Genomic DNA, 11,844 nt, shown 5'->3' with positions numbered 1-11,844 from the left:
TCAGATTGTATTCAACATTAATATAGCTAGTTATTATGTGTTCAGGAATTGGTGGACCAGGTTCATTAACTGTGATGAGGTTTGCACTAAGGGCAAAGATATATAAAAACTGTCCAGATGGACTTACTTCTCCATTCATTTATTGAAAGCTTTGTACTCCCTGTGGAATCATCATAGGAGTGCTGGGCTTCTGTCTCTTCCTCAATATCTCTGAATGGATCAAAGTAGGAATGGGCCAGAGCTTGGGTTGCCGTGAGTCGTTTTTCTACATCGAGCTGCAACATTTTGTCGAGCAAGTCCACGGCTGCAAGGAAAGATATAAATATTGTAAAAATTAAAAGAAAGCTATAATTGTTTATTATAGGAAATATAAATCTAAAAGCTTAAGATGGCTGGTGGGCGAAATTGGCTATATTTGCTTACAACATAGTTAAATTAGGTAGAAAGATTCAGTTTGATGGATTGTAAAGTGGCCTGTAACTTCAACAAAGTTTAACTTTTAAAACATCTTTGTTGAAGTTCCTTCATAATACATCAAGCTGAAACATTCTATTTAATTTAACTACATTGTATTTGAAGGAGGGTGAAACCCAAGTGACTTCATGTATATTTGTAAATTTTACCATTACATTACTGGTCAGTTCTCACCATGGAGCCAATGAAGAATTTCTCCTCACAACAAGTAGAGGTTTTGGAAAAGTGCTCTTATCCAGACCATAGTGGGGAGGTAAGAGTAAAATTTAGAAATATGTAGGAAATGGAAAATACTTTTTATTTGAAAGTAAAAATAAAATTCAAGTGTTCTTGAAATAAAACAGTGAAAATGGGACCACCTAACATTCCCTTCAAAATCACAAAACTGTGCCTCACTTATTTTGGCCATGTAATGAGGAGGAATTTACTGGAGAAAGCAATTATGATTGGAAGACTTAGCGGTAAAAGGAAACCAGGCTGCCAAAGAACATGATGACTGCACATTATCAAAGCTGACACCAGTCAGAGCTTAAAACAACTAAAAGAAGTAGTGCAAGATCAGAAGATGCAGAGAGACCTGGCTTGTAGAATCACCAAGAGACAGACATGACTGAATGGATAATATCACCATCATTATTATCATCAATGCTCCCTTATTACCTTGTTTTTTACCACAAACGTAAGAGGAAATTGCAATGCAGTGCAGCACAGACTGACTGCTACTAGCCAATTGGCAGAAAAATGATGAAGATATAGTTTAAAAAAAAAAAATCCACTTGAAACAAGAATACAACCTTGCTCTTATCCACTGAGAAGAGAGTTACAGTTGTTTACAATGTTACCAAAATCTACACCTTGTTTCAGCAGGGAAGTTTCTTTAAATAAATCTTGAGGTACTGAGCTAATAGGTACTCTGCTATTCTTCTCAATATTTTTTCCAATCTAAAGTCATAAGGCCATCAAGTATACAGATTCTATTTTCATAAATCCCTATCAGATTGCTTAAATATTTTCAATATGTGCCTATCAAACTTCAACAAGCCACAACAACATTATTTTATTCATTGTTAAATTTATTCATGATTATATTTATCTGCTACCCATCTCACAGTTTGAGATGACTCTATGCATGTTGCAATCTGATAAAATTATGCTAGTATTCTTAATGTTTATGTCATATCAGTACTGTTAACAAAACTTGTACGAGAAGAACCTTAACTGGGACCGATTCACTTGTAAATGCTAATTTCCCCTAACATTTATTTTAAAGCAAAAAAAAAACCAGATTGGGCAGTCATCTGGCTCAGATCAATCTTTTGTTTGCTGATGTGCTTAACTGTTCATCACTCACTTCCATATTATCAGATCCAGTCTAAACAAATTGTAGCAGGGACATGATTGGTGCCTGCTGTCATACTGGCTCGACCAGAAAACATGTGGGTAAGAAAAGGCAACCCCTTGTCACAAGGCACAGAGCAGCCCAGCTGGCGAGCTAGCAGTACTCGGAACCCTCCACCAAATGATACTACTTGAAATGGTAAAATTTTACTCTGGGATTGGATCCAAACTCTTGCAACTCATGTTTTGTTTTGAATACCAAAAATGCCACTTGTGGCTGCTAAGTTAGAGAAGACTGGCATGTAATACAACATTTACTTTAGAGTATTTCCCATTGTACTCAAGGGGATTTATTTTCACAACAACATCCAGAGGGTAATACATTATTCATGCTTAATTACATTTTGAAGATTTATTTGTTATCAAAGTTGCACAGAATATGCTGGCTCGGCTAGAATCATAAAAGAGATTGTTTTGACATGTTCATCTGTCATCCGAATAAAAGTTAAATAATACATTTCAGTTGTATAATCTTTCTGGGGAATGTTAATTTTATGGTAAATTAAAACATATAAAAGAACTTACCTAGAGGACTGGCTTTGGGTAAAAGCAGAGATAAATCCATTTTGGGAATTTTAGGAAGTGTCTGTATGTAGTTTTTAGCCTAAAAGAAATAACATTTTCATAAAGCCATATAAATGTCACCTTGAAAAGTTACATCATTATCTACTCTTTATAGATTGATTAGAAGCCCACATACTGACCATACACTTCTTTTATACAAAGTATAAAAGGTCCACATTAGTCTCCTTTGAGCTGTGTTATACACAAGACAAAGTAATAATTTTACTGTAGTAGTAATAATAATATGACATCATGGCTCCTAATAGTTGCATCTCTCTTTATATCAAGATGGAAGCTTGTAATTTAATGTATAACATGCTGCCTAATTTCATATAATGAGAGAGTTCAGAAGGCAGACAACTGGGAGAGAAACTATTCAGCCATCTAAAAAGAGCAGCCTCTTGCCCCTGGTAGTTAACTAGGTAAGAAGAGCAATATAGAAAATGGGATTTAGGAAACAAAAGAAAGGGAACCTTTGAGGAAGAGAAAGAAAGGGCATCTTTCATCTGGCTTTGGTGCTGCTCATCCTAAGAGCAACGGACGGCACTTCAAAAAATACCTTTATGGTTCAGATGGCAGTTTTTGCCTGTTTGTTTTGATTTCTCCAAGTGAATAAGGTGCAATACTAAACAAAAACCAAACCAAAGTAGGATTTGAATCTAAATAAATATGCATAGTATTCCATTTTCAATTTCTGGAAGCGAAATATTTCAATTTACTGATCTCTGAATATCTACATTCATTTGCCATTTTCATAAGAAGAAATTGTCAGTCTATAAAGATACTTTCTCATGCTATCTTTATAGCTAGCACATTCCAGCTTACTTTGGCCTTCGTTTAACACTTTTATGTCATTTCTTTTTTCAATTTTTATGATGCAATATCCTTTCCATGACAGGAAAACCTTCCTATACTGACAGGGAAGCTGTCTTTCATCAGGCTGTGTACAAAACAGGCAAACCAGGACCATTTTCCCTCCCAGTTTTGCTTTAGAGAAGGAAAGTGCACCTGCAAACGTCTTTCTCCAGCTGTTACAACCCCAGTATTTCATTTAATTTCAGAGTTAGTGTTCAATGGTTTTTGTCAGAAGCTGAATGCACCCAACAATTCTCAACAGTGATGCAGAAATAAACAAGTACTAATCAATATTAATAATGCATGTTATAAAACTCAAAGGTTATTAAAACAAAATGCTGGTATAATATCATTCAATTTTCTTGGTCAGAGAAGCTTACAAGGGTGGTAGTTTATAGTACTAAATTAAAGCTAGGAAGATACCCATCACATCAGTTTTCTCTATTTTATCTGACAGGGTTTTAGGTAAGATTAATGGGGCTATGAACAAGCACATTACTTTGAGTTAATTGGAGGAGCGGTGGGATACATAGGTACAATAACAGTTGACATCATTTATGAAAGTTGGGCAGAAAGTTAAACTTTTTAAAACAATAAGAACATATGAGTTTGCCTCTAAATTGCAAAATAGAGCATCTTACCGCTTTGTCTTCCAGTTTTTGCACAAACTCCTCTCCAGGGCTTCCTGTCACTTTCAGGATCTGGGTGAGCTGATCAAGATCTGGGAGGCTGAATCAAGTATTACCAACAGACGTTGAATTTGACAAAAAAAACCTCCATAAATGGCTCCATTTATCCTACTTTTTCTATAAAAGGGGAAGATTGCTTGCTTCCATACCTTGTTGTTGGCATCACTAGACTGAGAGATAATGAATCTTTCCTGCTAGATCATTGATTGTTAGGGAGACTAAGGCCTGCAACCCACAATCATTAGTGTTGAAGTATAGATAGTCCTCGGCTTACAACAGTTCATTTAGTGACCATTCAAAGTTATGATATCATTGAAAAAAGTGATATGACCATTTTTCACACGACCGTTGCTGTATCCCCATGGTCACGGGATCAAAATTCAGATGTTGGCAACTATATTTATGACGGCTGCAGTGTCCCGGGATCATGTGATCTCTTTTTGCAGCCTTCTGACAAGCAAAGTCAATGGGTAAACCAGATTCACTTAAAACCATGTTACTCACTTAACAATTGCAATGATTCACTTAACAACTGTGACAAGAAAGGTTGTAAAATGGGACAAAACTCACTCAACAAATTTCTTACTTAACCACATAAATTTTGGTCTCAATTGTGGTTGTAAGTATATCAGAAATGTCTAACAGCATAATCTATGACCTCTTGCCTAAAAATGCAAATGCCTTTCCATTAACAGAGATAAGTGCGCAGTGTGCATGTAAGTTTTCAGGCTGCTGAAGAGATTGGCAAATGATCCAAGCAATGAGCAGATGTAGGCTGCCTCACCATGGGCACTGACTATTCATAGATGCCTTATCTGAAAGAACAGCAATTGCTAGAATTCTTGTGTATATGGTAACCTTAGCCTTCATTCTAGTGAATCTTGGAACTCTGCAGAGAAGGGAAGGAGTGAGAGGGACTGCTGGAAGTTGTGGCTATACTTCTAGAAGACTTTATAAATGTAAATGTGTTTGAATTGTGTCATTTCAAAGAAAAAAAATTATTCGGTTTAAGGAGCTGCTGACAGAACAGTGAAGAATTTGAGATTTGATGGGTGAAATGTGAGGACAATTAACCAGTGGAACAGCTTGCCTTCAGAAATTGTGAGTGCTCCATCACTGGAAGTTTTTAAGGCGGCACTAGACAGTCATATATCTGAAATAGTATAGGTCAGTGATGGCAAACATTTTTGGCACCGAGTGCTGAAAAGGGAGTGCTTGCATGTGCATGTGTGCATGAACACAGTGCCAAAAAGGGGGTGTTTTGCACACATTTGCTCATCTGGGCCGCAACCAGTAAGCGGAGCTGCCCAGGGGGCATGTGTGCACTGGAAAATGAATTTCTGGTTTCCAGGGCACGCATGCACACCACCCAGCAAATCTTCCAGTTACTGCCGCGCATGCATATGCGCTGATCATCTGGCCAGCACACATGCTCACACCAAAAAAGAGAAGGCCAGCTCTTCTGGTTTCCAACAATGTCGCATGCAAAAAGGTCAGCTGATTGTCATATGCGCATGTGTGCTAGAAACCCGGAAGAGGAATGGGCAATGCTGTGCGTGCCATGTGACATGGGTCCATGTGCCATTTTGGGCACACTTGCCATAGGTTTGCATCATGGGTATAGGTTCTCCTGGTGGAGTGGAGGGCTGAACTAGAAGACTTCCAAGGTCCCTTCCAGCTCTATTCTATTCATTCATTCACTTTCCAAAGCCAAGCATGGCTTTTCTCAGGATCATGCATCAGCTGCTGAGGGCAACTCCCTGAGTCTAGGGATAAAGTCAACAGTTTTAAGCTGTTGCTGACAAATGCAACATTGTGCCCCCATACTTTTCTTAATACCATTCCCCCTCATACCCTGATCTCTGTCCAACCTGAACAGACAGGAGCAATGTTGATGCTCAATGCTTCTTGAAGTAATGTTTGCTTTTGAAAGTGAAGTCTTGCACAATCTATTATACATTGTCTTGAACACAGCTAAAGATCCACCCATGATGAACATCAAGCATTAAAGGGAGAGAAAAACATTCATTAACCCTGTTTGCCACAACTTTGCTATTAATTAAAATCCCGTAATATGTGAAAATAGATTTTTAGATTAAACTGAGCTCACAGTACTTATATAAGTACAAGTACAAGTATAAGTATTTTGAATTTTCATATTAGATTTCTTCCTACCGATAACCCTCTATGTTATTTATATTTTCAATACAAACTGTGAGAGCATCAGTTTCAGACAGTGGCACAGAAAAGGATACAGTCTTTACCCTTAAACAGAGTTTTCCCAGTCAACATTTCTGCCATGATACAACCAACAGACCAGATGTCCACTGTTTGAAAAAGAGGAAGAAGAAGATGCAAGAGAGACAAGAAAGGATTTAATGCTAAGGTTTGAAATAGCAACATTGGAAACTAAAATACATATTTTACACATGCTTGTAATAGATCTGCTTGTTTACAAGTTACGTTACTGTGTCTTTAGCTATCAGACCTGGGCTGCAAAAATCCAGACAAGTTGCAGCCAAGGGATATAGAAAAATCTAACTCTTTGCTACCATCTTGTGGTCATCCAGATTTTTTCAACATAAAACTGATAGTCCAACTTGTAATATTATCTTTTATTATTCTTATTTTATGGTTTTGAAATCCTCTTTAAGTGCTATAAGGCAATGAGCTATTTTGCACAAAGGAAGTTTCCCCCAACACTCACACACACACACACACGGCTATGTCTAACACAATTCCTAGCCAGCCACTCTCGTGCTTGTAGAGGATTGGGATGTTGAAGAGCAATCCATTTTGAGGACACTATAATGGGCAAGTGTGTAGTCAGATTTTTTCCATCCTAATTTAGTTGCACAAAATATATGTCTGGCACTGTTTTTTTCAGATATTCTAGGTTCATTTTATTCAAAGGTGCTATTACAGGAGAAACGCATTAGACCAGGGCTGTCAAACTCCCAGCCTGTGGGCCGGATGCATCATGTGCTGGCCACGCCCAGTTTAGCAAAGGGAAAAAAAGTCTAGATAAATCACATGACGCCGCAGTGATGACGTGAGTTTGACACCCCTGCATTAGACTAACAAAACAACTTTTTCACAGTAGTAGTTTTGTCAACAGCTGTATTTGAAGCACATGTGCCCACATATCACAATGCAATTGAGTTAGAAATTACTTATGCTGATTAATTTTACCAGGAGACACAGAATAGGATTCTGTTATGTTCTATTCTCTGCAAAATAATTGGACTGAATTAATCTGAGTGTCAGGAATTAATAGCAGTGAAAATAAAATTATGTAACACAGTGCATGGTAGCTGTCTGGTAGTTTATGGAAGGTGAAAATTCAATTTAGATGAAATCTTTTGTGCATCTATCTAGGTACAAGGATCACTGAAAAGAATACAACTTCTCAGTAAGCAAAGTAGGAGAAGCCATACTACTTTAATTAATGTTTGCTTGAAGAAAAGTAGACTGCCTACATTGGGCATATCATTTGCAAAGCTATATACTATGTTTTACAACTCTAATTATTGGGCTCATGCAATTTGAATGCCACAGCTTAACATAATTGGAATCAGGCCTCGCTGTGAGGGTTTGTACTATACTTACTGAAAAAAAGGGGGGGGGAATTAAATACATTAAAAAGTCACATAGAAACTCCAGAGTTAGCCAATAATCCACAACTTATTAAGAATTTCCCAACCCCTCCCCCATGAATAAATAATTTAACCAACCAGTCTGGTTGTAATGCATCCAGTTCAGAATCACTTCAGGTGCTCTGTACCAACGAGTTACAACATAGCCTGTCATCTCTGTGTCTGTATGCCTCGCTAAGCCAAAATCCAAGATCTAAAAACAAGAAAAATTGTTTTGTACAATGAGAACGATGTTGCCATGTACCCATAGCAATAGGAAAAGAAAAAAATGTTTTTTTCAGAACGCTCCACTAAGTTTCTTAAGTTCTTCCTAGAAACAATAGAGATTGCTATTACAAAGCCATTGTTTCTTTTTAACACAGTGGTGACTAAAAGCACCCTTAGTTAGCTTTAATGATGCCAGCTGAGGGGTTTTCCCCATTGTTGAGCCAAAGGGCAATCCACCCATATTTGAGTCAGCAGGAAACTACACTGGCTCAAAATGTGCTGCCTAATTACAATGCCTAGCCTGCCTCTGTTGCCATCTGTTCCAAGTCACATCAACTTGCGTCTTCTTGATGTTGTGGGTACAGCATGTGATAAGCAACAATTAGTTGATCCCTCTGGCTGTGCTGACCTCCCTCTTCAGCATGTCACCAGTCACAGCACTGCAGCAGGACAATGTGTGTCATCTCTCCTACCTGTGCCCTTTCCTCTGGCATCCCATTCTGTATAATCCATGTGGAATAATATTTTTTTTAAAAAAACAGGCAAGAATCAAGGACTCTTGAGTCAAAAAAATAGCACTTATTTGGGGCCTCTTCTTCCTTCTTTAGATATACCACAAATGCCAGTTTTCAGTGTTTTGTTATGAGAGGCAAAAGAGGGGTTGCTCCTATCATTCCATGCTAATTTTGCCTGGGTTCAAAGTAAAGGCACAGAATTAAAGAAGTTTCTGCGCAGCCCTATTGTGAAATTCTGATAAGCCAATGGCACTGGACTGAGTTGCCCAGCTGCCAAAGCAAAACTGGTATAGAAAAGGATGACAGGAAGATGGAGGATGTGTCTTCATCACCTGAAATGGTCAATTATAATTCTCTAAACACATCTTTGACCGCTGTCATACAGTGGTGGAAAAGCATAACAAATGTTGCCCATCTTAAGACTGTCATTGGATGCTGTTGGCATAAGGGGAAAGCACTGCTTTATCTGAGGATAATTTAAACTAGATTCAGTCATGGGCTGGGGACAAGAGGAAAACAACCTAATGGGAACAGAGAAGCAAGAGAAGCATTGCCAGGACATGTTTATAGCATGACTAAGTACAGGTGGGAAAGACCTGAGGGAAACGAGTTCTCTTTCATTTTTTTGAGTGTTATAATCTTGTTTAGCCAAGACTCAGATACTTTGCCAAAACTCCTGTTCCAAAGATTTGCCAAGCCTACCTATAAATCAAGGGCAGAAAGTCTAGTGATAGCATTTAGACTTCTATACCATCTCATAGTTTTTACAGAGCTCTTTGGGCAGTTACAATGCTGGCTTATTGCCCACAACAATTTGAGTCCTCATTTTACCAACCTCAGAATGCTGAGTCAACCTTGAGCCCCATCAGGATTGAACTACAGACTATGGACAGAGTTAGCCTGCAATACTGAGTTTTAACCTCTACACCACCAGGATTCTTTCCTATATACTCCATCCCCAAGCATTGCATTCTATTATAGAAAGAGTACTGGCAAAATGCCATTACCGTGCAAGTCTAAAACTGAGAGTGGGATGTAAACTGCATTAATATTACTGTGCATTTGAATTCTGAGCCTCTGCAGTATAGGTTTAAAATAGAGAACAATATTAAACTCTAATTATATGAATTGTTATGTAATATAAGGATCCTTCCAGGTGAAGGCTCTTAGCGAACATACTTTTTTTCTACCGGTAATTAATAGAAAATAGTTTTTTTTTCAAGGAAAGAAAATAGTTGGAAGAAATAATAGGAAATATGGAAAATTAGATGATGTCATCTAAAATTTCATTTCAAACAAAACAATTGCTTAATAAAATGCAATAAATATGTTACCACCCAGGTGCACTTTAAATTGGCTGATTTCAATGAATCTATCTTTAGATATCCCATCAAAATAAGTAGGTGTCATTTCCAAATAATGTATTGCAGAGAAAAGTGCACTGAAGATTCAGAACAACATAGTCGAACCAACAATGCAGTCTACTTTTTCATTAAACAAAAACAAACATCTTACCTTTAATTCACAGTCTTCATTCACTGCTAAATTGCCCGGCTTTAGATCCTGCGGTATACAAAATTAGAAAACTCAATTTTCACTATCACCATTTGATCCTAGAGTAGATAATTACATAATAAGCACATTCTTTCCTTCCATCCCAGAGCCACGCATCGGGTTTGCTGCTCCCTAACAAGCACCTAACATGATCTAGGCTGTCTGATGCCCGTTTGATCCTCAGCACTGAAAAAGCAGTTTCCCTGGCTAAAAATTTGAATGTGACCAGCCAGGATATTCAAAGGAAAAAATCTGCTACTGATTAGTATAGAGGTAGAATGTCTACCAGGGGGGTGTTGTAAGGATTAATCATTCTTTTTTCAAAGGATTCAAAAGAGTATTCATCTATTGACTTCATGACTACTGGCTGCCACCAAAGAGGTTGTTTTTTCTTAATTGCATGTTAATGGTCACCTGGATTTGCATAGACTTGATGCATCTGCTCTCCACGTAAATATTACTGAAGCCGAAGATGTTAGTGTATATGAGACACATGTTGAATTATAGTCTCTCTTACATACATCCACACAACCCTTCTCTCAAAATGTTTGTGACCTGTTGATTTGTTGGCTAGTCATCCTTTCACCCCATCTGCCACCTTTGTCTCTTTGCTGCCATCTCACTGTTAACTGGCTCTGTAAAACCTCACTGTATGTGGAAGCCATACCTCTTCTAGGTTACATTCGGGGGGGGGGGGGTTGTGAACTTTTCAAAGAATATCCTGTGGGAAAGGGAGGCAGGCTTCCCCAAAAGCAGGCTGTCCATTGGGAAGGGGAATATAGGCTGCAAAGGGGCAAGAGCCAGGTCTGTTCGGTTAACTTTTCAGTTAGGTGCAATAAGCCAAGGATAGGCTAGTCAATTTGAAGTCCTTACACGATCTAGATTGTCCAGGTTTGGCTAAAACAGAAGAAAAATGTGCAACCAGAGGTGGGCTACTACAGGTTCACCCGGGTTTGGGAGAACCTGTAGCTAACGTAATGGCTGGTTCAGAGAACCTCCAAACCCCACACCTGGCTGGCCCCACCTACCCTACCCCTCCCCACCCAGGAGTTTCCACCTGACCCATTTTGAATGCGAGGTAAGTGCAGGGCCCATGCAGAGGCTCAGGGAGGGGGAAAATAGGCCTCCCAGAAGTTCCGGAAAGCCTCCGGAGCCCGGGGGAGGCACTTTTTGCCTTCCCAGAGACTTGAGGAAAGCACCCGGAGCCTGGGGAAGGCAAAAACTCCTCCCCCACTGGCTGTAGTGCAGGAGGCAGATTAGCCCATGCCCACAGTAGCCACACCCACCATGACCACACCCACCCAGCAACCGAGCAGAAAACCCATTGCTGAAATTTTTGAAGCCCACCCCTGTGTGCAACCCAGTGGTGGGTTCCGGATCCCGTTGCAACTGGTATGCTGCAACAGGACCGGGCATCCAGGGGAACGGGCATTGTGCACACATGCGCACCCACTGCCCTGCGATGCTACAGATGCTCAGTGGAGGTTGCGCAGGCGCCATATACTGCACGTGCATGCGCAAATGGCCCGGTTAGCTCAAATAGAGGTAAGAAACGAGGGCAGATGGGTGGGCCCCTCCAAAGCACGTTTCCGGTACAGTGGCCGCTGCTCCCAGCTGCCACTGGTATGCTCGTACCAGGGCGCACCACCCGGAACCGACCACTGGTACAACCCACATGAACCAAAGGAAGGATCCCACAGCAGAACTGCTATGCCAAGAGTACTGGAGCAAAGAAGGAAGGTAATACATGACTTCTGCCTGCCAAAGCAATGGGCCGACTCTGAGATGGAGGCTGTATTGGGAGGAAATGTCCTTGGGGAAACAGTAATGGGGTATGCTTATGCTACAGTAAGGAACTGTGTGGATGAACTCTTAAACTGTAATCCAGTTCCCACTAATTTAATCATATTCTTTTAAGATTAAAAACTGGGT

At 39.5% G+C, this 11,844-nt stretch overlaps 1 protein-coding gene across 2 annotated transcripts in view; it reads right to left on the bottom strand.

Moving 5' to 3' along the window:
- The window catches only part of MAPK13 (mitogen-activated protein kinase 13), a 31,949-nt gene that overhangs the window by 2,922 nt on the left and 17,183 nt on the right, over nucleotides 1-11,844 (bottom strand). For both annotated transcript variants that reach the window (XM_014053871.2, XM_087719909.1), the window contains 6 exons: nucleotides 9,874-9,921; nucleotides 7,715-7,829; nucleotides 6,236-6,307; nucleotides 3,933-4,012; nucleotides 2,398-2,476; nucleotides 128-304 (listed from right to left, as the gene is read on the bottom strand). In XM_014053871.2, coding sequence (XP_013909346.1) covers nucleotides 128-304; nucleotides 2,398-2,476; nucleotides 3,933-4,012; nucleotides 6,236-6,307; nucleotides 7,715-7,829; nucleotides 9,874-9,921 — 571 coding nt within the window. The remainder of the gene's footprint in view (nucleotides 1-127; nucleotides 305-2,397; nucleotides 2,477-3,932; nucleotides 4,013-6,235; nucleotides 6,308-7,714; nucleotides 7,830-9,873; nucleotides 9,922-11,844) is intronic.

This window comes from Thamnophis sirtalis, unplaced genomic scaffold (genome assembly GCF_051295495.1).
Source record: "Thamnophis sirtalis isolate CommonGarterSnake01/CBP01778 unplaced genomic scaffold, rThaSir2_p1.2 scaffold_7, whole genome shotgun sequence".
Classification (NCBI taxonomy): Eukaryota; Metazoa; Chordata; class Lepidosauria; order Squamata; family Natricidae; genus Thamnophis; species Thamnophis sirtalis.
This window is presented reverse-complemented; position numbering and strand designations above follow the sequence as displayed.